General features: G+C 48.0%; 1 protein-coding gene across 2 annotated transcripts in view; it reads left to right on the plus strand.

The window, feature by feature from the left end:
* The window catches only part of RFT1 (RFT1 homolog), a 51512-nt gene that overhangs the window by 20295 nt on the left and 4909 nt on the right, over positions 1-26308 (plus strand). Inside the window, exons 8-13 of one of the 2 annotated variants that reach the window (XR_008505119.2) lie at positions 1052-1102; positions 2722-2852; positions 3977-4121; positions 12235-12340; positions 18047-18296; positions 18625-19804. Coding sequence is in view for 1 of the 2 variants with exons in the window: in XM_045862181.3 (XP_045718137.1) it covers positions 1052-1102; positions 2722-2852; positions 3977-4121; positions 12235-12340; positions 18047-18296; positions 18625-18792 (851 nt within the window). In the remaining variant the exon portion in view is untranslated. Of the gene's footprint in view, positions 1-1051; positions 1103-2721; positions 2853-3976; positions 4122-12234; positions 12341-18046; positions 18297-18624; positions 24126-26308 lie in introns of those variants that run through there. The other variant, XM_045862181.3, reaches the window with a different exon arrangement.

The raw sequence follows: 26308 nt of genomic DNA on the forward strand, positions 1-26308 counted from the left end.
CTTAGAGCTGAGGCTGGGAGCAGGAGGGGCCCAGCCTGAAGCAGAGCAGCTGGAGGGGCTAAAACCTGATCGGGTAAAGCAAAGGATGACAATATAATGCTGGGAGGTGTAGATGAGGTTGGTGAAGAAAGGCCAAAAAGATAGCCTGGGGTCAACTTATAAAAGGCCTCAAATGCAGAATTAAGGAGCCTGGACTTTTTGCAAACAGCAAAGAGCAATTTAAAGGTGTGGAAGCAGGGGTTGCCTTAAGATTTGTATTGCTGAAGCCAGGACTGTTAGCAGTGAGGATGGATCAGAGCAGTGCAGAGATGCAGATAAGAGTGAGTGCTGTCCTGTGGGCCACGCCTGGGAGGGCCTGCAGAGGCCCCTGCCACAGACGCAGTCTGGGAGAGTGCAGGGAGGCCAGGACCAAATATTGCTTTCCTTTTTGAGCAGGTTGCTAGGAGGTGAAACTTTGCCCTTTAGGGCTGTGGTCACTGCAGAGCTCTGTCTCCATGGTGGGTTGTGTTTTCCACTGACAGATAATGAAATGTATGGAAGGTGGGGGTGGGGCTCTGGGTTGGTGTCTTCACCTTGAAGGCATTAGCCTGTCTTATATTTGAATCATGATCTTGGGCTCCAGAGCCTTTCCAGCCTCCATGGAGCTTTCTCCACCCAGGGAGACAACTTGATGAGTCTGTGCACATGACCATGGACCTCTCATTTCACAGAACTTACATTTAAAATTTGGGACAATCATTTTCATTATTAACATTTTTGTAATCCCCTCCCTTTTTAAGTTATTAGACTGGTTTTATTGATTTTGTTTTGTTTTTAATTTAACTGGTTTGGAGATTTGCTGTCAATAAATCCCCCAGCACTTTCCCAATTGTTACTGTTTTGAGATTATTTGAAATCAACATTAGGACAAGGAAGGTATCTTTAATTGATTATGTAGTTTTTCTCCTTTGAGAGTATCTGCCAGCTAGAGAGTTGATAGACGATAAGAAAAAAGGAAACGAGAGAATAATGTGCCCTTGAAATGCTAATTATTTTGCTTCTCTATTTGTAGGCGAGCGATACGTAATGACGTTTTTGAACGTGTTAAATTTTGGCGATCAGGGTAAGATGAAAATTCTGTAGTGAATACCATTAGTAGATACTTTCTAATATTTTTCTCAGCAGTGTGATACATTTAGTGAAAAATACGCCTGATGATTCTAAAAGATGAAGACTGTAATAAAATGATTCCTGAAGATTGAAAATTGCAGGTCTCTGCAAATATCTACAGTGTTCTGACTACGCCCTCTCATGTGACTCGGGTGGCAGGTTCTCTTTTGAGTTCCCCTGGTTTCTGCAGAGCTTTGGTGCCCATTGCAGGGTTGAGAGAAGAGGGAGCTTCGTCATCACAATCACAGATCCGCCCTGTGTTTGTGCAGCTAGATAGGTCTCAGTATTTTCTTCTTATTTATTTATTTAAGATTTTTTAAAATTTATTTATTTGAGAGCACAAGCGGTGGCTGGGCAGAGGGAAAGGGAGGGAGAGAGAGAATCCTCAAGCAGACTCAATCTGAGCACAGGGTTGATCCCAGGACCCTCAGATTATGACCTGAGCAGAAGTCAGATGCTTAACCAACTGAGCCACCCAGGAGCCCCTCTTCATATTTATTTTTAACTGTAATCCTGCAGTAGAGGAAAGAAAACTTTCAAAAATCAACTTGGTATTAATGGGTTTTTTTAAGATTTAGTTATTTATTTGAGAGAGAGAGTGAGGGGAGGGGCAGAGGGAGAGAATCTTCAAGCTAACTACCTGCTGAGCATGGAGCCCGATGTAGGGCTCGATCCCAGGACCCTGAGATCATGACCTGAGCCGAAACTAAGAGTTGGACACTCAACTGACTGAGCCACCCAGGTGCCCGGCATTAATGATTTTTTTTTTTTTTTAAGATTTTATTTATTTGACAGAGATAGAGAGAGGGAGAGCACAAGCAGGTGGAGTGGCAGGCAGAGGGAGAGGGAGAAGCAGGCTCCCCGCTGAGGAAGGAGCCCGATGTGGGACTCGATCCCAGGACCCTGGGATCATGACCTGAGCCAAAGGCAGCCGCTTAACCGACTGAGCCACCCAGGCACCCCTGATTTTTTTTTTTTTTTAACTAATAACCTTTTTTTTTTTTTTAGCACACTTTTAGGTTCATAGCAAAATTGAGTGAAAAGTACAGAGTTCTCATACATCTCCCTGACCCCACACATTCACAACCTCCCCAATTATCAATATTCTGCACCAAGTTGTACACTTGTTACAACTGGTGAACCTACATTGACTCATCATTATCACCCAAAGTCTATAGTTTACATTAGGTTTCACTCTTGGTATTGTACATTCTATGAGTTTTGACAAATATATAATGTATAATGACACATATCCACCAATATAGTATCATGCAAAATAGTTTCACTGACCTAAAAAGAATTTTTAGAGAATTAATGATTTTTATAAAAAGGTGCTGGTGATGGAAATATTCTGTATTTGACTGTATCAATGTCAGTATCCTAGCTGTGCTCACAAGATGTGACTGTTCAGGAAACTGGGTAACGGAGCTGTTATTTTTTAGAACTACATGTGAGTCTATAATGATCTCAAACAGTTTAAAAAATTAAATCAGAAAAAAATGTTAATGGTGCTGTGAAAATTCAAATAGAAAAAACCAGAAGGATTGTTGTTTCTTCCTTTTTGTCTTCTAGGTGTATACGATGTAGTGAATAATCTTGGCTCTCTTGTGGCCAGGTTAATTTTCCAGCCAATAGAGGAGAGTTTTTATATATTCTTTGCTAAGGTGCTGGAGAGAGGAAAGGATGCCACACTTCAGAAGCAGGTAGTCTTGGTTCTAATGTCACTATCTCTCAAGTGAATTTTCCAGTTGCAGGATAAACAGACTAAAATGTAGAGCAGTCGGTTTCCCTCTGTTTGAAATATCCTTCTAGGTCTTATTCTTCCATCACCTTCTGAATGATGGCAGGACTCTGAGCTCACTTCTTTCACAGCCTTCTCCCTTTGCCCTGGTTGGCCTTTCCCTTCTTACCCTTACTCCTTCTCTGTGACCTCATTCTTGACCCAGAACTCTCTGCAGCCAACCCCAGTGTGGCACAGACCCCCTTTCCATGGTCTAGGCTTAGCTGGAAGATTGAGATTGCCTCCTCCATCCTCAGATTCTCAAGAACCAAAGGTGAGCCGAAGGACGTAGGGGCTGGAGTAAGGCTTGCGTACAGCTTGGGGAGTAAAGGACATGGTCATTTGATTTCACTCACCACACCAGTTGTTTAAGCTTTTTAAAGATTGTGAAGTGCCCAGATGCACTCTGACCGTGAGAATCTACCTACTCTGATTGGCAAATGCAGAAGAGATTTTAATCCAGGCGTATTTGGTTGTAGAAACTTCCCTTTTTCTAAAACCATTGAAAATGTGTGACTTATCGGAGAATTAAAAGGAAGCTAAGTTGGCCTCTTACATGTCTTAGAAGATACTTTGCAAAATATAATTTATGCACAATATCTCAAAATGAACTAATCTGGTTCTCGGTTGGTTTAGGAATATTTTCCTAAGCATACTTCGACAGGAACATCAGGATTTGGAGACGTTTGTCAGGAGAAGCACTCTGACAAAGCTAGCTAGCTAGCAACGTAAAAGCTTGCTCTCTATTTTAAGAATAAATATCGGAGAGAAAGTGAGTGTTTCCTAAGCAGCCTTTGAAATAATGGATCCTAAATGAGCTAAAAACCACACCTCCCCTGCACTACCTAAGGAGGCACAGATTGGCTTTTCCCCTTCATTTCCTTCATGCTAATTGACATGAAAACAAACACAGGCTGCAGAAAAACGGGGATGCCTCTCAGCAGTTAAAAGAGTGATCTGTAAGACAGCAGAGAGAGAAGGCCAGATGTGAAGTTTTTCTTTAGCTCATGATTCATCCAACTTCCTTCCCTCTGCCCCCCGCCCCAGGAGGACATTGCCATGGCCGCTGCGGTTTTGGAGTCGCTGCTCAAGCTGGCCCTGCTGACCGGCCTAACCATCACCATTTTTGGCTTTGCCTATTCTCAGCTGGCTTTGGATATCTATGGAGGGGCCATGCTTAGCTCTGGATCAGGTATGCACAAGAGTTTTGCCAGATTTGTTCTAATTTCCGAACAGAAATAGAAGAGTCTTGTGAAATTCAAGAACTTGTGTGCACACAGGTTGGTATCTGTCAGTGTAGGGAGCACTGTCCATGGCTGGGGCTTCGAGACCGTTGCCCTCGCACGAGGTCAGAAACAGCTCAGTGCCGTCGGGGGGCTTTGGCACCAGGGCAGTCAGTCCCCCAGTCTCACTTGCAGAAGTCATTATTCATCCTTGGCTGTCCTCCCAGGCCTAAAATGTGTTTTGCTGGGCACTTCCCTGTGTACCCTCTGGGGTGAGGGAAGAAGGCAAAGAGCAGGCTCTACTGAGTCTCCGCTTGATACTAAACACATCTGAAGGTAGTAAATGCCACATAAATCTCACAGCCTGATGCATGAGCCTCTGAAGGATAACTCAGAGCCATTTGCAGAGAACAAAATGGATCTCGGCAAGCAGAACGGTATATTTAATCCAGTGACTCTTGGTTTTTGAAGGACAAAAACATTGAGTGTATCTAACTTGGAAACACCTGGTGCCATGCCACTGAACATCTCATAGCACTTGCCAGGCCCTGGGGACTTGACCAGTTTCAAAATGTGCTGGGCCTTAGGCTGGCAGTCCATTTGCAGTCCGTTTCATCTTGGGTTCGGCAAAGATTTTTCAGTTCCTCGGGTCACTAGACAAGAACTCTGAAGACTTCTTTCTGCTGCTCCATCTCAATGTAAAGGGCTTTGTCAAAGGCCATTTTACAAGTTCACTGGCATGTTTTGGGCCCAAACTTTGGGTGTTAGGGGAGGAGGGGTGAAGTTTCTACCCAAGAGCAAAGGTCATTCAGTTTGGAGAAACCCCTGCTGTGAAAACCATGATGTGGTCGCAGCTGCCTGGGGCTGGTACTGTGAGGCCTGCTTTTCCATCAGGCAGGCGGGGAGGCTCATTAGGAAGCCGTTAGTAAGTCATGTGCAGAGACTGGGCATGCAACCATTTCACAGCAGCACGGCCCCTCTAGAAAGGTGATCGCCAAGGAACAGCCTGTATTGTCACGCAGTCACAGGACGTGGCCGTGAGAAGGCTGTCCCGTTAGCACAGTGTTCACCTGGTGGAGTACTTAGTCATAGAAGGTCTAGAAGCAGACTGCTGCGACTATGTCAGCCTTTGGTGCGAGTGAGAGGCTGGTGCCCGTTTTCAGTGTTGGTAGTAAGAGTTATCCGTTAAAAGGGTCAGTGGTAGTTGATTTCTAAGGTAGTAAATTCTGTTTCTAATGGCTTATTGTCAGACCCATTAATAATTTTAGAATCAACACGACGACGAGCACTGAGTAATGTATAGAATTGTTGAATCACTGTATTATATACCTGAAACTAATATAACCCTGTAAGAAGAATAAATAATTTTAGACTCAAAAAGATATTCTCTTGGTATCATCTTCTGAAAGAGGAGTCTTAAGAATGGTCTGGTTCCTCAGTCTCTGGCAAGAATGTGCTGTCTGGTGAGCCAGGACCACTGTCGTCTCTGTCTGGCCCAGGGCTCCATCAGTGTCACTGTCCCAACAGGGTCTTCTAGCATTTGTCTCCTCATTGTAGCTGCCTTACACTTTGAGCAAACTTCGAGCTCTCTGTAAAGCCCGTAGTGGCTCCTGGTAGTCCATCCCCCTTGGGCCCCTGCTGCTTTCCTTCCCTCGCCTCCACGCCACCCCGCGTCTCCTTGTCCTGCTCCTGACTCCTTGGACTAGTGCTGTGGATCCGAATACCTTTCCTGTGCCGGAATAGATGAACAGTGCTGCTCTCCCCTCCCTGCTAGTCTTCTTCATTTACTTAAACACTCCAAAAAACTTGGGGCGCCTGCATGGCTCAATCGATTAAGCTTCTGACTCTTGATTTTGGCTCAAGTCATGATCTCAGGGGTGGTGGGATTGAGCCCTGCATGGGGCTCTGCATTCAGCACAGAGTCTGCTTCAGATTCTCTCTCTCCCTCTCCCTCTGTCCTTCCCCTGACTTGTGTGTTCTCTTTTTCTCTAAATAAATAAATAAAATCTAAAAACAACAACAACAACAACACTCCACAAAACTTGACTGTCTCCAGCCTGAATTTAATCAGAAAAGAATGGCAACTTTCTGTGGCTCAACTGAACCACCTGAGTTTTGAAAGTGGAACTTGCAACACTGCTGCCTCAGTTGTCCCAGTTGTGTATCAGTCTTTGTCCTCACCTGGAAAGTAGACTTACCTGTGACCTGAACTGGCCTCTGACCCCCCCATCCCCTGTGCTGCCATCTCCATGTGTGGGACTTGGATGCAGCATCGGTGGGGGCCAACATCCTGGTTAAGATCTACAACATTTCCGGGCGCCTGGGTGGCTCAGTTGGTTAAGCGACTGCCTTCGGCTCAGGTCATGATCCTGGAGTCCCGAGGTCGAGTCCCGCATTGGGCTCCCTGCTCGGCGGGGAGTCTGCTTCTCCCTCTGGCCCTCCCCCCTCTCATTCTCTCTCTCAAATAAATAAATAAAATCTTAAAAAAAAAAAAGATCTACAACATTTCCATTACCCCAGAAGGTTCTTTCAGGACTCTTTCCAGTCAACTGCCCCGCCTCCACCTCAGAGGCAACCACTGTTCTGATTTCTATCACCATAGATTAGTATTGCTTTTATAATTTTTTTTAAAGATTTTATTTATCCATTTACTTGAGAGAGAGAGAGAGAGAGAGAGAGCGCGAGCATGAGCGGGGGAGGGGCAGAGGGAGAAGCCGACTCTGTGCTCAGCACAGAGCCCATCGTGGGGCTCGATCCCATGACCCCAAGATCATGATCTGAGCCAAAACCAAGAGTTAGACGCTTAAGCGACTAAGGTGCCCAGGCACCCCAGATTAGTATTGCTTTTATTTATTTTTTATTTTTTATTGTTATGTTAATCACCATACATTACATCATTAGTTTTTGATGTAGTGTTCCATGATTCATTGTTTGTGCATAACACCCAGTGCTCCATGCAGAACGTGCCCTCTTTAATACCCATCACCAGGCTAACCCATCCTCCCACCCCCCTCCCCTCTAGAACCCCCAGTTTGTTTTTCAGAGTCCATCATCTCTCATGGTTTGTCTCCCCTCCAATTTCCCCCCCTTCATTCTTCCACTCCTGCTATCTTCTTCTTTTTTCTTAACATATAATGTATTATTTGTTTCAGAGGTACAGATCTGTGATTCAACAGTCTTACACAATTCACAGCACTTACCAGAGCACATACCCTCCCCAGTGTCTATCACCCAGTCACCCCATCCCTCCAACCCCCCACCACTCCAGCAACCCTCAGTTTGTTTCCTGAGATTAAGAATTCCTCTTATCAGTGAGGTCATATGATACATGTCTTTCTCTGATTGACTTATTTCACTCAGCATAACACCCTCCAGTTCCATCCACATCGTTGGAAATGGCAAGATCTCATTCCTTTTGATGGCTGAATAATATTCCATTGTATATATATACCACATCTTCTTTATCCATTCATCTGTCGATGGACATCTTGGCTCTTTTCCACAGTTTGGCTATTGTGGACATTGCTGCTATAAACATCGGGGTGCACGTACCCCTTCAGATCCCTACATTTGTATCTTTGGGGTAAATACCCAGTAGTGCAATTGCTGGATCATATGGTAGCTCTATCTTCAACTGTTTTCCAGAGTGGTTGCACCAGCTTGCATTCCCACCAGCAGTGTAGGAGGGTTATCCTTTCTCTGCATCCCTGCCAACATCTGTCGTTTCCTGACTTGTTAATTTTAGCCATTTTGACTGGTGTGAGGTGGTATCTCATTGAGGTTTTGATTTGGATTTCCCTGATGCCGAGCGATGTTGAGCACTTTTTCATGTGTCTGTTGGCCATTTGGATGTCTTCTTTGGAAAAATGTCTGTTCATGTCTTCTGCCCATTTCTTGATTGGATTCTTTGTTCTTTGGGTGTTGAGTTTGATGAGTTCTTTATAGATTTTGAATACTAGCCCTTTATCTGATATGTCATTTGCAAATATCTTCTCCCATTCTGTCGGTTGTCTTTTGGTTTTGTTGACTGGTTTGTGACTTGATGAAGTCCCTATAGTTCATTTTTGCCCTTGCTTCCCTTGCCTTTGGCAATGTTTCTAGGAAGAAATTGCTGCAGCTGAGGTTGAAGAGGTTGCTGCCTGTGTTCTCCTTTAGGATTTTGATGGACTCCTGTCTCACATTGAGGTCTTTCAACCATTTTGAGTCTGTTTTTGTGTGAGGTGTAAGGAAATGGTCCAGTTTCATTCTTCTGCATGTGGCTGTCCAATTTTCCCAACGCCATTTGTTGAAGAGACTGTCTTTTTCCCATTGGACATTCTTTCCTGCTTTGTCAAAGATTAGTTGACCATAGAGTTGAGGGTCCATTTCTGGGCTCTTACTCTGTTCCATTGATCTATGTGTCTGTTTTTGTGCCAGTACCATACTGTCTTGATGATGACAGCGTTGTAATAGAGCTAGAAGTCCGGAATTGTGATGCCACCAGCTTTGCTTTTCTTTTTCAACATTCCTCTGGCTATTCGGGGTCTTTTCTGGTTCCATACAAATTTTAGGATTATTTGTTCCATTTCTTTGAAAAAAGTGGATGGTATTTTGATAGGGATTGCATTGAATGTGTAGATTGCCCTAGGTAGCATTGACATCTTCACAATATTTGTTCTTCCAATCCATGAGCATGGAACGTTTTTCCATTTCTTTGTGTCTTCCTCAATTTCTTTCATGAGTATTTTATAGTTTTCTGAGTACAAATCCTTTGCCTCTTTGGTTAGATTTATTCCTAGGTATCTTATGGTTTTGGGTGCAATTGTAAATGGGATCGACTCCTTAATTTCTCTTTCTTCTGTCTTGTTGTTGGTGTATAGGAATGCCACTGATTTCTGTGCATGGATTTTATATCCTGCCACCTTACTGAATTCCTGTATGAGTTCTAGCAGTTTTGGGGTGGAGTCTTTTGGGTTTTCCACATAAAGTATCATATCATCTGCAAAGAGTGAGAGTTTGACTTCTTCTATGCCGATTTGGATGCCTTTTATTTCTTTTTGTTGTGTGATTGCTGTGGCTAGGACTTCTAATACTATGTTGAATAGCAGTGGTGATAGTGGACATCCCTGCCATGTTCCTGACCTTAGGGGGAAAGCTCTCAGTTTTTCCCCATTGAGAATGATATTCGCTGTAGGTTTTTCATAGATGGCTTTTATGATATTGAGGTATGTACCCTCTATGCCTATACTCTGAAGAGTTTTGATCAAGAAAGGATGCTGTACTTTGTCAAATGCTTTTTCTGCATCTATTGAGAGGATTATATGATTCTTGTTCTTTCTTTTGTTAATGTATTGTATCACGTTGATTGATTTGTGGATGTTGAACCAACCTTGCAGCCCAGGGATAAATCCCACTTGGTCGTGGTGAATAATCCTTTTAATGTACTGTTGGATCCTATTGGCTAGTATTTTGGTGAGAATTTTTGCATCCATGTTCATCAAGGATGTTGGTCTGTAATTCTCCTTTTTGATGGGGTCTTTGTTTGGTTTGGGGATCAAGGTAATGGTGGTCTCATAAAATGAGTTTGGAAGTTTTCCTTCCATTTCTATTTTTTGGAACAGTTTCAGAAGAATAGGTATTAATTCATCTTTAAATGTTTGGTAGAATTCCCCTGGGAAGCCATCTGGCCCTGGGCTTTTGTTTGTTGGGAGATTTTTGATGACTGCTTCAATTTCCTTAGTGGTTATAGGTCTGTTCAGGTTTTCTGTTTCTTCCTGGTTCAGTTTTGGTAGTTGATACATCTCTAGGAATGCATCCATTTCTTCCAGGTTATCTAATTTGCTGGCATAGAGTTGCTCATAATATGTTCTAATAATTGTTTGTATTTCTTTGATGTTGGTTGTGATCTCTCCTCTTTCATTCATGATTTTGTTGATTTGGGTCATTTCTCTTTTCTTTTTGATAAGTCTGGCCAGGGCTTTATCAATCTTGTTAATTCTTTCAAAGAACCAGCTCCTAGTTTCGTTGATCTGTTCTACTGTTCTTTTGGTTTCTATTTCATTGATTTCTGCTCTGATCTTTATTATTTCTCTTCTCCTGCTGGGTTTAGGCTTTATTTGCTGTTCTTTCTCCAGCTCCTTTAGGTGTAGGGTTAGGTTGTGTACTTGAGAACTTTCTTGTTTCTTGAGAAAGGCTTGTATTGCTATATACTTGCCTCTTAGGACTGCTTTTGCTGCATCCCAAAGATTTTGAACAGTTGTGTTTTCATTTTCATTGGTTTCCATGAATTTTTTTAATTCTTCTTTAATTTCCTGGTTGACCCATTCATTCTTTAGTAGTATGCTCTTTAGCCTCCATGTATTTGAGTTCTTTCCGACTTTCCTCTTGTGATTGAGTTCTAGTTTCAAAGCATTGTGGTCTGAAAATAGGCAGGGAATGATCCCAATCTTTTGGTACCGGTTGAGACCTGATTTATGACCTAGGATGTGATCTATTCTGGAGAATGTTCCATGGGCACTAGAGAAGAATGTGTATTCCGTTGCTTTGGGATGGAATGTTCTGAATATGTCTGTGAAGTCCATTTGGTCTAGTGTGTCATTTAAAATCTTTATTTCCTTGTTGATCTTTTGCTTAGACGATCTGTCCATTTCAGTGAGGGGGGTGTTAAAGTCCCCCACTATTATTGTATTGTTGTCAATGTGTTTCTTTGCTTTTTAGTATTGCTTTTAAAAGGGACTTCATGGGGCGCCTGGGTGGCTCAGTTGGTTGAGCGACTGCCTTCGGCTCAGGTCATGATCCTGGAGTCCCAGGATCGAGTCCCGCATCGGGCTCCCTGCTCGGCGGGGAGTCTGCTTCTCCCTCTGACCCTCCTCCCTCTCATGCTCTCTGTATCTCATTCTGTCTCAAATAAATAAATAAAATCTTTAAAAAAATAAATAAATAAAAAATAAAAAAAAAATAAAAGGGACTTCATATCAATGAAATCATACAGCATGGACACTTTGGTGTTTGGCTTCTTTCTCTCAATATACAGTTTTTGGGATTCATCCATGTTTTTACATGGATCAGTACTTTTTTTCTCTTGGATTGCTTCTCTGAGAAATTTCTTTATATGGATGCCCACAGTTTGTTTATCCTTTCTCTTATTGATGGTCAGTTTGGACTATTATGAGTAAAACTGCTATGGGCATTTTTGTACAAATGCTTATGTGAACATGTACATTTATTTCTGTTGAATGTATATTTAGGAGTGGGATTGCTGGGTCATAGGTTGTTTTATTAGAAGTTGCTTGCTTGGCTACCTCTTGGTAATGGCCCTCCTAAAAGAGGAGTTCAATTCCATTTTTAAGGCTCCCAGTCTTTTGTTAGCAGATTTTTCCAAAGCTTATTAGTTAGCTATAGGACTGCATCACTATGTTTTAGAAGAAAACATCATGGTTATTCTGATTCTCTCTGCAGATTTGTGGGTATGTTCTGTCTGTAGTTTCTTGCTGCTCCCAAGTCCTGGGCTTCTCCCCATGGTCTTGTCCTCAGGACCTCTTCAGCCGAGTTCTTCAGCCGAGTTCTCTTACCATGCAAGGCCACTAGTGCCGTTGAGTGCTCAAACCAGCAGATCTCTTTATGCTGATTTAAAAAGCAAGAAGATTTGCTTCCTGGCCAGATAAGCTTTTAGTTGTTAAGTGAGACATTTGTAGGTTTATTCCTTTTTTTTTTTAAGATTTTATTTATTTATTTAAGAGAGAGAGAGAGCACTTAAGTGGGGGAGGGAGAGAGACAAACAGATTCCACGCTGAGCAGGGAGCCCAAAGCAGGGCTCAATCCCGAGACCCCAAGATCATGACTTGAGCCAAAACCAAGAGTCGGACGCTAAGCTAACTGAGCCACCCAGGTGCCCCTGTAGGTTTATTCTTAACTGCCCTTTCTTTTTTAGCTGTTTATTTTAATCAGTGCCATGGAGTACTGGAAGTCCTTCCAGATAATTAAGGCCATAGGCTCAAGTGTGTGTCTGCCTGTTGACAACACCAGCTGGACTCCTGACCCAGTTCTGGTACATGCAGGCCTCCTGTTTGGGCTCTAGAGTCTCGGTCGGTTGTTTCCTTTTAGGTCCTGTTTTGCTGCGTTCCTACTGTCTCTACGTCCTCCTGCTTGCCGTCAACGGAGTGACCGAGTGTTTCACATTTGCTGCCATGAGCAAAGAGGAGGTCGACAGGTAGGTAACCGTAAAATCCCGCCTTTAATCCCAGCCTTCGGCCAAACTGAAGTAACTTGCCAATCTTCTTTCTTTTCCTGCTGAACGCGCATTCCCAGAAAGCCTTTTAGAGGTAGCACTCCCCCACTACTGTGGCACCGTCCCTGGTACTCCGGTGCTTGTCTTCCCCACATCCTGGGGGCAGCAACCACCCTTTGCCTCCCTTTGGAGGAGGTAGAAACCCGGGCCCTGAAGGGCCTTGTTAGTCTAAGTTTGCAGAGACAGGCCCAAGACAAGCTCCCCTCCTCCACCTCCTTGCCCAGCGCCCCAGTGGGTTACCGTGGAACTTCTTCAAGATGCAGAGTCCTACCCCCGAGACTCTGATTCAGAGGCCCCAGAGAGGCTCAGGCGTCTTTGTCACCTCTCCTGAGAGAAAGGCCCAAGTGCACATACATGTTTTGCCACCATTTTTTCCCATCCGTTGACCCCAGATCAGGACCTCTGCCCTGATACCTCAAACGGTGGTTCCTAACACCAGTTATCAGTCACAATCCCCCATGGAGCCTGTTAGATGTGCAGATTCCTGTCTGCCCTTCCTCCACCACTCTCTCCTAGCACACCTACAGACCGCAGCCCCCAAGCATGTGTGTGTGTTTTTAAAAGCTCCTCAGTGATTCTGACACGAACTAGTTTAGAGCTTCCAACCGACACCCAGGGCGTGTCCCAAATGCCAGAAGAAACATGGCAGTATGCTAAGGCACCGCTACCAGATGAGGCTGAGGAGAAGGATAAAATGGACGGGGGGAAAGGAGAGGAAGAGAAGGCAAAGACAGTAGAGGGGTGGCTGTAGGTAATGGGGTAAGTGGTCCTTGTTATTGCTTTGCTCCCTCACGCCTGGGTCCTTTGGGGGCTTTTGTGTTGTCTCTGAAAGGCCTTGAGTGCCCAGACCAACTGAACTAGCATTTGAGAGGCTTGGGCCAAGGGATCTGTCATCACACAGCCCCAGGAGATTTCTGATGATAGGGCCTTAGGAACCGCTGCCCCAGACCAGCTTATAAGTAAAACTACATGGAGCCCTGTGACGCTGTACATATTCAGGTGGGCGTGACCGAGCAAAGCTTTCACGAAGCAGGAAATACCCCCCGTTATGCGCAAGACACACTGATGGTTTTTAATTCTGTTATATTTCATTTTTCAAACTGCCATGTCATGACCCTCTCAGTTGATTTCCCCACCTACTTTTAGCTCACAGCCCATAATTTTCAAATATTGGTGCAGATAGGGTTTTTACTTCAGATAGTTAAATGTATAGGTGTAAAACTACTTGGAGGCCATCCTCCCTACCCCTTATCTTTTTCATGGATGCAAAGGTTGAATTTAAGTTTGATTTTGAGATAATGTGTTTTTTTTGAAAGGTGCTTCAAACATGAAATAATTTTTAGATATAATGTAAAACATATTAAAGGAGGCACTGAGCCGTGGTGGAAAGAGCTCTGGACTAGGAATCTATTGAAGGAAATTTTGTTGTAATCATTTCAGCATTAGTGTGGAGGGGGAGAATCGGCATTAAGCCTGCTTAAAAATGTTAAAATGGATCTTACAATCAAATCATGAGGGAACACAGTGACTAGTTGCTTTCTTTCCTTTTACATAGCATTGAACAAAAAGAAACAACTTTTTAAGTTAGTTGTAGTGGGATTTTGATGGTATATAAACATCTGGAAAATTATTTTCATGGTATGAGTAGTCAACATAGAGAAAAGACAGAACCAGAGCGCCTTCTAACGCAGTTCTTATCTGCAGTAACGCACTTCCCCGAAGAGTTAAATGTGACTTTAAGCATGGTCTTCCTACATGTATTAACCATAGCAGCCCAGGTTCCGCCCTGGTCTGAGCACATGGCCCCTGGGCTCATCACAGACTCCAGCAGTTTCTCATCTCTGTGAATTTAACCAGACATAAAACTCTAGTAAGGATTTTTATGGTAGGATTGGGTAGCTTTGTTAAATGTCATGATTGATTTACATTGGACCTTTCAGATTCTGAATTGAAAAAAAATACCGTATTGATAAAATCTTAACTTGATAAAATTGATAAAATCTACTTAACTTCAGGTCAATCAGTGTTTCTCTAAATAAAAATAGGGCATTTGGTTGGATGTGAAATATTAGAATATCCTTTGGGACGCCTGGGTGGCTCAGTCAGATAAGCGTCTGCTTTCAGCTTGGGTCATGATCCCAGGGTCCTGGGATCGAGCCCCATATTGGGCTCTCTGCTCAGTGGGGGGCCTTCTTCTCCCTCTCCCTCTGCCTGCCGCTCCCCCTGCTTGTGCTCTCTCTCTCTCTCTGTCAAATAAATAAATAAAATCTTAAAAAAAAATAGAACATCCTTTGAATTCCAAGTTGCTTTTTTGTTAATAACTGCATAATATATATTGAATATGATTGATGGATTTTTCAATCTGCCCTATTGAAGAATTTTTGTTCTGTTTTGTTAAGGATATCTCAGTTTCTTTTGTTCATTTGACAAGTGCTTTTTGAGCCTCTACTCTCTACCAGGCATCATTTTAAGTTCCAGGAATATAGCAGTAAAAAGAGACGGGATCCCTGCTTTCCTAGAGCTGACAGTGGGGGAGGCAGATGGCAAACAAGTAAATAAATAGGGAAATATTGCGCAGTACGGATAACTAAAACAGGGTAATGCCGTGAGAGTGGGGCTCTTTTAGATTGGGAGGCCCCTCTGAGAAGGTGGCATTTAGGCTGAGGCTGGATGACCAAGCAGAGTCTGTCTGGCACAGAGGTCAGTGACGCAAAAGCCTAAGACCGTCTGATTTGTTGGCCCATGAATGTCCACCTTGGAGCTGGACTCCGTAACTATCGAGTGAAGGATGAGTGCGATCTCCCCACATTGGCGATGAGAGACTGGCGCCATCCCTTCCGTGGCTGCCGAGGCTACACTGATGGCCGTGCCTTGCTGTATTCAACCAGCACCCACTGGGGGGCACTTCAGTTGCTGCCACAGTCAACGTCCTTGACCGGCCATCTTTTGATAAGCCTAATTTTAAGCCCAGTATCTTCTTGGGGCCATGGAAAAACTAAGCATTCATAAATAACTGTTTATGTTAACCAAGCCTTGTAGAATAGTCATTATTGTCACTAATTTTGCATTGATTTTAAAAGTGGCATTTTTTTTTTTTTTTTTTTTAGTATAATGAGATACACAAAATATATATGGCTTAGGATCTCTTTCTGAGTGGAAATAATTTAGGTCTCAAGATGTTTTGAGCCTGCTATGTTTTCTGGAAATCATTTAACTGAGCTTAAGACCCCTGAAAAAAAAAATACAAAAACTGGTTCAAGGAAACCAGCAATTAGATTTTGAAATCAAACTGTGGGTTAAGTCAGTAAAGTTAGAATTGGGGCAGTTCCTCTTTTGTGTTGCCCACACTCAAATTCGCCCTGGGAAGCAGAAACCTCGTCTACTGGAAGACAGGATGGAAACACAGTGTGGTGCTATGCTTGACATCAAAGTGGGCACCATTGATGGGCTGGCAAGTTTATGGTGCAATGGTAAGGATTTTGAGGGGTTTGAACAGCAATGAGAAAAGTGTTGACAACACATAAGGTTAGATCAGAAACTATAAACTGGTATTGACACCAACTACATGATTTTTCTCAGTAGCCTGTAGGAATGGATAAGATGAGTTCACCCAAGATGACTTAAGACTTGGAATGAGCAATGGTGTACTTTTAAATAAAGCCAACCATATTTTTTCCCCTAAGGTGGCTAGTGGTTTCATAATGATCATGGACACCACAGATAAAGCATTTAAAATTCTGATCAAAGCCAACTTTAATTTTTTATCCTTACACTTAAAAGGTTATCTGATGGCCACCGGTTTCTCAATCCTAACATTAGTTACTAGCTTACGAGGTAAATTCTTCTCCTTTACCTAATGTTCAGTTTCCATCAGTTTTAACATACACCAGTATAAATACCATTACAGACTACTTTGTATGAAATTCAGTATTCTACAGATCCCATGAAGTTGTGGGATAGAACCAGGAACCTCCATCTTTTATGCAAACTTCAGTGTACTGTGGAGACCAAGGCAATTTTGCTTAGCTTTATTTATTTATTTTCATTTGTAAGAGAACCCTCTTGCAACAGGTTTATTCAATTTAAAAAGTGGTATTTTAATTGCGTCTTTAAATTTCTTTTTTTCCTGAAGTCGATTTGCTTTTAAGGCTCTAGATTTGTGAGTTCTGGAAAGTTCAAGAGCTGCAGAGCCCTATTCTAGTGAAAAACGGTGGACCCCTATCATTATCAGCTCTTCCCAGATGGCCACACCAAAGAAGCCACACTGTTGAATTAGCATGAATTAGCTACTGATTTCATTTGTTATTGATGTTTTACTTGGAGTTGGGTGAGGATGACTTTGAAAGTTTGTGAACCTATAACCTCAATTCCAAGGATTTGAGAGAGTTTCTGGGGGGAAAAACGATCATACATCTCTACTTCTTTTTGGAAAGGAGGTCAGATAACTAACTGGTCTGTGATGGTCCCCACCCTCAGTGGCTGGTTGTGAAGTTGGCTCTTCTGATCATTGGTCAGTAGTTAGTGAAAAGCACACCTCCCCTGTTGGAGGATAGTGTGTGCGTGTGTAGTATTATTATTATCACCCCCTCTGATAAAGTTTATCTCCAAGGCACCTTGGACTTGGTCAGCCCAAGGACCAGTACCTGGGCATTCAGCAGACACATGGCTTTCCTACCACCCCTTGTTTGCAGAACCTGAGTGGCCTCCCTAACCCAGCAGACAGGGCTGGGGGACCTAACCGTTTGGTTCCCTCAACAACTATGTACTTAGAATGCCTGCTGCTCACTAGGCAGAAACCAGATGCTGGAAAATTTTGTTCGTGGCTGTACCACAAGCCTTTTGGTGAGGACTATAGCAGCTATTTTGTCTTTGCTGAGACTCAGTTTCCCTTGCTGAGAACTGAAGTTAACTAAGCTAAGTGGAAGGGCAGCGTAATCCATGCAATGAGGAATCCAGAGGGCTCTGGGGACGTGGAGAGCAGAGGGAAGGATGTATAAGAGTCTGGGGGACACTGACGTGGTTCAGGGCTTGCTCCCCATGTGCATGTGATTTTGAAGGCTCGTTACTTTAAGTGAAATCCACTGGCCAAGGTTATGGGGCTTCTGCATTTCCCTAAGTTTAGGGACCAGAGTGAGGTCACTCCTTAGGCAAATTACTCAGCCTACCTGTGCCTGGTTTTCCTTGTCTGTAAAACACATCCAGACCTCACAGGGCAAGGGCCACGTGTGTTCACTCATCATTGTATGCCTGTGACCCTGACCATGGCTGTCGCATAGTTTGCATTCACATATAATTATTACCCGTGTCATATTGCTGTGCCTCACATTGAAGACTTGGGCTGAACAGGATTTTTATGTGTTTGGATCACAAAGTGTCACTTAAACTAACCAGTTATGCTTAAAAACCATAATATTTTGAGTTCATTTCCTCACTCTTCTGTTCAGGGGGGAAGGGGGATGGTGACATTCCCATGTCATCCATATGGAGTTCACAGCTAAGAAAACCAGCTGGGTTATGGCAACTCAGAGGTGCTTTCTGTGATTCCATGTTCACGGTCACTTGTTTTGGAGCAGGCTTGTTTGAGACAAGGTACCCACTCCCCTGCTTTGCTTGTCTCCCTCTCCCCAGGTACAATTTCACAATGCTGGCCCTCTCGTCTTCATTCCTGGTGTTATCCTACCTCCTGACTCGATGGTGCGGCAGCGTGGGCTTCATCTTGGCCAACTGCTTTAACATGGGCATTCGCATCACACAGAGCCTTTGCTTCATCCACCGCTACTATGAAAGGAGCCCGCACAGGCCCCTGGCGGGCCTGTACCTATCACCCGCCCTCCTCGGGGCATTCGCCCTCAGTGGTGGGATTACTGGTGTTTCCGAGGTGAGACTCCCCGCAGCCCTCACACCACATGCTTTTGCAGGCTGTCCACTGTCCCTGGCTCTGGGCTTCCCTTCCTGCTCTTCCTGAACCAGCTGGGCAAGTGTCTGCCTCCCCTTCCCCCTTCCGCAAGGCTCAAGGACAGCATGTGATGATAGGTGTGGCCAAACAGTGTCACCAGTGGGAACAGAGTTAGCCCCTCAGTACGCAGCTGTCACACCTTTTATCTGACTCCAAGCTGGCACAGCATGGCCTCGCTCCCCCTGGCTTGCCCCCGAGGTAGGAGGTACAGGTGGAGGGGCCAGGGCAGTGACGGTGGGTTCTCTCGCAGGTGTTCCTCTGCTGTGAACAGGGCTGGCCAGCCAGGCTGGCGCACGTCGCCGTGGGGGCCTTCTGTTTGGGAATGACTCTTGGGACAGCGTTCCTCACGGAGACCAAGCTGATCTGTTTTGTGAGGACTCAGTTAGGTGTGTCCAGACTGGCTGACAAAACCTCGTGACCTCAGAGGCATTGGCACCTGTGACACGTGGACCAGCTGTGGGGCGGGTTTGTGGGCGGATCTCATGAGCTGTGCAGGAGAGCCCTGCTGAGGGGTCTGCAGCGGGGGAGGACCGATGCCGGCAGGCGAGACGTCGGAGAGAACTGCCAGCCCAAACACCATCCCTTTGAAGCCTCAAACAAACAGGAAGGAGGAGTTCCACTTTTAAGGGAAGACCAACAGCTCTTTTAAAATGGATACCTTATTTTTGTCACCATTTTGTTCTCATCAACATTTTTCTTTTTGGTTAATGTGTTCCTTTTGGGCGTGATTGACCTAAGGAGCTCTGTAAGCCAACCAGCTATATCTTGGATGAAATAGTTAACAATGATCTGGCCCAGAAAGAGAGATGTGGCCATATTACATGTCGCAGGAATATGTCACTTACTCTGTAAAAGCAGGAAGGAGACCTGGTGTGCACCGGATGAGACCAGAGGTGGCCCAGGAGTTGTGGCTTCTCCCATGCAAACACTGTGGTTGGGGTTTTTAGAGAGGGAACGACATTTCTCAATGAGAAGTCCAGGAAATGGAAATGCGGAGTCTTGTGGGTCACATTTCCCAGAGTTAGCTGGGGGGAGTCATACCCCTCATCGTCATTGCTGCATGCCCCGGACCACCTTCCCAGTGCCAGTGCAGGCTGGTGTGAGACCGCTGGCCCAGCCACCTGAACGAGAAGGCTCTGAAGGAAGCAGCGATCCAGTGTGAGCTACCTTGGCCCCCGAAGGGAACGCTGCTCATGTGAAGATTGCACAGATGGCAGCCCACGGTGAAGTGATGTACGATTTCCCTTCAGAATAAAATGGGGTATGTGCTTAAGGCAAGCCCTTCCCACCGACCCGTTGCTTCCAGCGCTGGTCAGTAACCCCGAATGCCAGCTTCAGGACCAGCGTGGCAAGCCTGGGAGTCTGGCTGCTCCAGGTCGAGGCCCAGCTCCCTACACCCAGCAGGCAACGTCACTGGGCATTGTTCTGAGGTGACAAAGCATTTTTCTTCTTTCGATAATATATTAATTCCTTTTGGGTGTGATTGACCTTCAGAGCTACCTGCGCAAACTTGGATGATAACAGTGATCATCTGGCCCTGATGTCCCAAGCTTTCTGTTTACACCCAGAGAGCAGGGCACCTTGCATCAGATGGTGGTTTGCCTAAAATGCACACATGTAAATCCACTGGCTGGGAGCCAGAGCCGAAGGGCCAAGGATCAAGACCCACCAGTGCACTGAGACTAGCACCCAGGCACTTGGGCCTTTTATCTATTCAAAGGGAGAATGCATCCCACTAATTGGAAAAGTAACTAAATGTAAGATATCACTTGTCAGTCAGAGACCCTCCAAAAACATGGCCGTGGTTATGCGCTTATGAGGCACGGTCAGGCTGTCTCAGAAGAACCGATTGTCCCATGGTGGGGAGCCGGGGGGAGAGGGTATGGCACACAGAGGCAGCCTTCCCTCCCTCTCATGCACTTTTGTCTCTTGAGTGCACAGAAATGGGCCTTTAGCCCTCACAAGTTCCTTCTCTGCTGCCCTTGACCACCACTCCTTCCCCTAGAGCCCTGTTACCCACCCCATGCCCACCTGACCCCAGACACCAAGCATGGCCTTTAAACTACCTGCCTCGGAATTGCCTGGTTCCAAGTCAGAAATGTGGGTTCCCAGGACCCACTGCAGACCTTTGGGACCATGTCTGCGGGCAGGGCTCTGGGATCAGCTTTTTTGGCGAACCAAGGTTGGCATACCCCATCGCCCTCACCTGCGTCAGGGCCCGAGACCAGCGGCTCACAATGTCCGTTCTCTGCTCCAGGAAGAGTCCCTGTTGCCCGAACCTTGCCAGCCCCCCAGCTCTCGGGAGCAGGCCCACCCCGGTTCCTGCTCTGCTCTCCAGCGTGGAGGGCAGCTGGGCCTGACAGTCCCTGCCCCGTGTCTCCTCGTCCCGTGCCGTCCCGCTGGCGCCACTGCCAGCCCAGGGCCGCTCCTCTCGAAAGGTAGCCAGCTAGGCCGGCAGCCCGGGGCTCCTTCCCACCACCTGCTTCCCTGTCGGTAGGAAAAGTCCCTGCGAACGCCTGTTTACTTACCACTAGCGCCTGCCCCCTGGGCTGTCGGGCGGAGGCAGCCGGCTCTTTGCACTTCACCGACCTCTGCCTCCACCCCCTGGCCGCCTCCTGGAAGTGCAGGTGGGCCTGACTGCTGCCTCTGGAGCTTTCCCTTGCTGGCTCCCTAGGTGAGGGCTCAGGTATTGGGCCAGTAGGGCAAGTGTGTTATTTTAGTGTGATTTGGGCGAGTCCAGGGTACGCTCTCACCTTTATCAGGTGCTGGACCCTGTATTTACTTTGGACATTGGACTTGTGAGCCGATCAGATGCTGTTGTTCTGTTCTGCCTGTGCTTGCTGTACCTGGGCGAGGGAGCTTTTAATGTCAGTGTTTCATTTGCTAATTAACTTTCAAAGGTAGGGAGAAAAAGATGCTTTGGGGGAAGGATTTGAGGGGAAGGAAGACTTCTATTGATTTGCGTCATCTGTCTGACCACAATTACCATGGCATTATCAGTCCTGCTATTTAATGTCAATTCCTTTTTAACCAGAATTATCTGGGTCCATCACAGCAAAATTGGAAAACTGGGCTCCTAGTGTTGTTCGGCCTCCTTTAGGGGCCTAAGGAAGAAGGCTTCTAAATACTTCTTAATTAACAGAAGTTGCTGGGTGCCCCTGTCCCAAAGTGCAGTCGGTTCTTTGCCCAGCAACTCCTCCATCATCCCTGGGCAGTGTGGCTTAGGCGGAAGGGGCTGGAGGTGAAATGTAGGGAGTTCGGTCTTTCCCCTCCTGACTAGGTCCTCACCAGAGTCAGTGCACCCAGAACTCTGCACCAGCCTCTGCGGGCTCCAGCAGCCTCATGGAGAAGCTCCCCACAGCTTGTCACAGCTGGTGCTGTGCACTGTGCGCCCTCCCGCCCCCCGCCATCGAACGTAATGATCGTACGCGTGCACAAAGTTGTGGTGGGCGATTTGGCATGCTGTTCTGTTGCCGGGTCAGGTTCCTCAGGAGTTGAGGGCCCCTGGACGCTGCACCCATGAGGCCCAATGAACTTGGGGCCCTGGGAGCTGGAGAAGGAGGGAGGGGTGCCTTTGAAGCCACCTGACTGGGAGGCTGGAGGCCTGGCACGGGCACCAGGGCAGCTCCCGGCCTTCTCTGCTCTTTACGGCCTCATGCTGGGGTGATCTCGCCTCTCCTGGGGCCCAGCAGCTGGGGTGGGGGGGGTCAGGCTGGTGGGCAATGCAAGGAGGAGTCCTCAGAACCGGGTGCGGCCTCAGGGCAGAGGCCTGGGCTTTGCCACTGATGAGACCTTCTCTTTCACCTTTTCTTTTGTCTCCAGCCCCCAATCCTCTCAGCTTTAACTTCTGTTCCCAACGCAAAGCCCCTGCAGGAGAAAGGGAGCTGGCCCACATTATCCGTAATGGGCAGAAGCTGTGGGTCAAAGTCATAAGTGAGCCAGCGGCTAGGCCGCCCTGGGGCAGCCGAGCCCCGGTTCAGTCAGCTCTCGCTGGGTAGGCACCGGGCAGGGTGGCACGCGCCATCCAGGTTTGCCCCTCCACCTCAGGAGCTGCATGAGGGCCCACGACAGAACAGCTGACTTGTGAAGGGACCTTCTAAAGCACCATTGGTTTGTCTCATTTCCTCCCTCCTTCCAATAGATGTGTCCCAAAGTTATGACCCTGTTGACCCCACTGTGTCAGTGTTGCCCTGGCCTGACAAATGCATTTGGCTGAGGCCACCTGGTTCACAGTGCTTGGTGGGAAAGGAGCCGGGAAAACTGGGGGGTCTCGGTCCTTGCCTCTCATCTGTACCATGTGGCACAAACCGGGGCCTCGAGGCAGGGCTCTGAGGCCATCAGAGGAGGCAGTGTGCAGGGACACGACTGCTGAGCAGCGTGTTTCTGGTTCGTGTCTGAGAGACCCTGACACCCTTTCCAGGGATGTGTGGCTTCCCCAGGCCACGTGTGTCGGGGAGAAGGCGGTCTGGGATGAAGGCATGACTCACTGAGGGCAGCACCGGGTTTGTTCCCGGCTCACCTACCCCTCACTCACTTCTTTGCACCTGCTTTTGAAAATCACAAAAGGCGACACGAGAGAGAATGGCCTACGGGGGACCAGAGGGCCTCTCCCAGATGGCCTTTTCACTTCCACCCTGTGGCCAGGCGGATTATGGGACAACTCGGGTGACGCAGGCGCCTCCACCCTTCCCGGAGGTGTGCGGACGCCCCGCCCCCCGCCCAGCCCTGCACTGGTTAACGCGTCCCCCAGTCTCAGCACGCTCTTGTCCAGCCCTCCTCAGGGCCTGGCCTGGCTGTGCAGGGGGGACGATGAAAACACAGGAAAAGGAAACCTCTGTAGCCATGACAAAAATGGGAATGTTTTCCTCCACACATAATCTCAACCAGACTAGGGAATGTTGTGAAAATAGCTGTTTCCCCTAGGGCATTCACAATTTTATGAACAAACCAGATGAGCAGAGTGCATTTTAATGTTCCTGAACCAGAGTCCAAGATTCCTTTCTTCCTCGTGTAGCTCATGAGATCCCTGAGGGGCATCTCTCGGGTGACAAGAGGATGTCTTGCAGGTGTGCAGATGTCAGGCTGTGGGGGGCAATAGAAGGGACAGAGCTCCTTGCCATTTTTTCTTTTGTATCCTTGAGTGAAATCATGTGGCCCTCCAGCTCCCCAGCGGGGTGATGGCATGACGCCCAGGCACTCTGGCGACTTGTCGTCGCCCCCTCTCAGCTCTCCTGCAGCAAACCTGCAAGCACAGGGCTGAGAGCCAGGCTCCGGGTGGCAGGCCCCCAGAGGTGTTCTGCCTGTCGTGTGTCTTCCCTCTGCACGGTCACTGAGGAAACCCACTGGCGTCCCCCTCTGCCTTTGGAAGCATGGTTGAGCCGGGTTGGGTGCTCTAAACGGCATGTGGCAATGTGCACGTGCCGTCGTTCTACCGCGCAGCCTGGCTGCCCTTGCCTAACTCACTGGGCGACCTTGAACAAGCCCCTCTCGCTCCGCCAATTATGGAGCACTGACCATGTGCCAGGCACTGGGTGACCACATGCCTGAGCGGTGTCAGGGGCTAGATCTCCGCACCAGTGCTATCTGTTGTCTGCGTGTTACAGGTGAGGAAGCTGAGACACAGAGAACTCGCTTCATTTGCCCTGGGCCACCCAGCCAGGAAGAAGGTGGCAGAACTGGGGGTCTGCCCGTTACCTTGGCAATCGGATCCTCCCTGATCCTAGGGCCCCGTGCGATCTGTGGTGGTAACGCCTGAGCCTGAGTAGGGGCAGGCACTGTCCTGCTCCTCCTCCTCCTGCTCCTCCTGCTCCTGCTGCTCCTGCTCCTGGTGCTCCCCCTGCTCCTCCTGCTCCTGCTCCTCCTCCTCCCGCTCCTCCTCCTGCTCCTCCTGCTCTGCTCCTCCTTCTCCTGCTCCTGCTGCTCCTGCTGCTCCTCCTGCTCTGCTCCTCCTGCTCCTGCTCCTCCTGCTTCTCCTCCTCTTCCTCCTGCTCCTCCTTCTCCCCCTCCTCCTCCTCCTGCTCCTCCACTGCTGCTCCTCCTGCTGTGCTCCTCCTGCTCCTCCTGCTCTGCTCCTCCTGCCCCTCCTGCTCCTCCTGCTCCTCCTCCTGCTCTTCCTGCTCCTCCTCCTGCTCCTCCTCCTGCTCCTCCACTGCTGCTCCTCCTGCTCTGCTCCTCCTGCTCCTCCTGCCCCTCCTGCTCTGCTCCTCCTGCTTCTCCTCCTCTTCCTCCTGCTCCTCCTTCTCCCCCTCCTCCTCCTCCTGCTCCTCCACTGCTGCTCCTCCTGCTGTGCTCCTCCTGCTCCTCCTGCTCTGCTCCTCCTGCCCCTCCTGCTCCTCCTGCTCCTCCTCCTGCTCTTCCTGCTCCTCCTCCTGCTCCTCCTCCTGCTCCTCCACTGCTGCTCCTCCTGCTCTGCTCCTCCTGCTCCTCCTGCCCCTCCTGCTCTGCTCCTCCTGCTTCTCCTCCTCTTCCTCCTGCTCCTCCTTCTCCCCCTCCTCCTCCTCCTGCTCCTCCACTGCTGCTCCTCCTGCTGTGCTCCTCCTGCTCCTCCTCCTGCTCCTCCACTGCTGCTCCTCCTGCTCTGCTCCTCCTGTTCCTCCTGCCCCTCTCGCTCTGCTCCTCCTGCCCCTCCTGCTCCTCCTGCTCCTCCTCCTGCTCTTCCTGCTCCTCCTCCTGCTCCTCCTCCTGCTTCTGCTCCTCCTCCTGCTTCTGCTCCTCCTGCCCCTCCTGCTCCTCCTGCTCCTGCTCTTCCTCCTCCTGCTCCTGCTCCTCCTGCTTCTCCTGCCCCTCCTGCTCCTCCTACTCCTCCTGCTGCTTCTGCTCCTCCTGCTCCTCCTGCTCTGCTCCTACTGCTCCTCCTGCTGCTCCTGCTCCTCCTGCCCTCCTCCTCCTCCTGCTCCTCCTCCTCCTCCTCTTGCTCCTCCTGCTCTGCTCCTCCTGCCTCTCCTGCTCCTCCTGCTCCTCCTGCTGCTCCTGCTGTGCTCCTCCTCCTCCTGCTGCTCCTCCTGCTCCTCCTCCTGTTCCTGCTGCTCTTTCTCCTCCTGTCCCTCCTGTCCCTCCTGCCCTCCTGCTCCTCCTGCCCCTCCTGCTGCTCCTGCTCCTCCTGCTCCTCCTGCCCCTCCTGCCTCTCCTCCTCCTCCTGCTCCTCCTGCTCCTCCTCCTCATCCTGCTCTTCCTGCTCCTCCTCCTCCTGCTCGTCCTGCTCTGCTCGTCCTGCTCTGCTCGTCCTGCTCCTCCTGCCCTGCTCCTCCTCCTGCTCCTCCTGCCCTGCTCCTGCTCCTCCATCCCCTGCTCCTCCTCCTCCCCTGCTCCTACTGCTAGGGCCCCACTCCTGCTCTGTTCCTGTTCTAGGAGGAGCAGTGCCTCTTTTATTCATTTTGAAATTTGGGGGTTAGTTTAAGAGTTTGCTTGAAAGAGTGTTTTTGTTAAAAACAAAAAGACACTTTGAAATCTACAGGGTTTGATGTTTTAAAGCTCTTCCCAGACCTTCTAAGGCTCATTTTCCCCTACAAGTCCCGCCATGCCTCAGTCCCTCATAAAGAATTTGAGCTTGTTGCCTTTGCACAGGCATTAGCATTAGCTTGGGTAAGAAATGCTTGAGAGAGATCAATCTTACCAAAAACTGATGTTGCTTTACAAAGAAAAAGCTCCCCCCGCTCAGTGTGTGTGTGTCCTTGCCCCCAGGTGATGCCAGCAAGGAGCGGGAAGGCGGCTGACTCTAGGACTCCCAGGCCACTTCCTCACTCTGCAGGAGGTCTTGCCCTCCGCTCAGCTTCCTCCTCTGTCCCTAGCCACCCCTCCTGGCCTGGGGAAGGTGGAAGAGCAGAGGCAGGCCGGCGGAGGCAGCTCTGAGAGCGGCTTCCCACGCACCCGGAGTGCCCGCCTCCCCACCAGCTTTCTCTTGGGCTCCGATCCCGCGGCCAGGCTTACTCCCTCGG

Source organism: Mirounga angustirostris, unplaced genomic scaffold (assembly GCF_029215605.1).
Source record: "Mirounga angustirostris isolate CCGP_5_RB_7025 unplaced genomic scaffold, mMirAng1.0.hap1 SCAF_1, whole genome shotgun sequence".
Taxonomy (NCBI): domain Eukaryota; kingdom Metazoa; phylum Chordata; class Mammalia; order Carnivora; family Phocidae; genus Mirounga; species Mirounga angustirostris.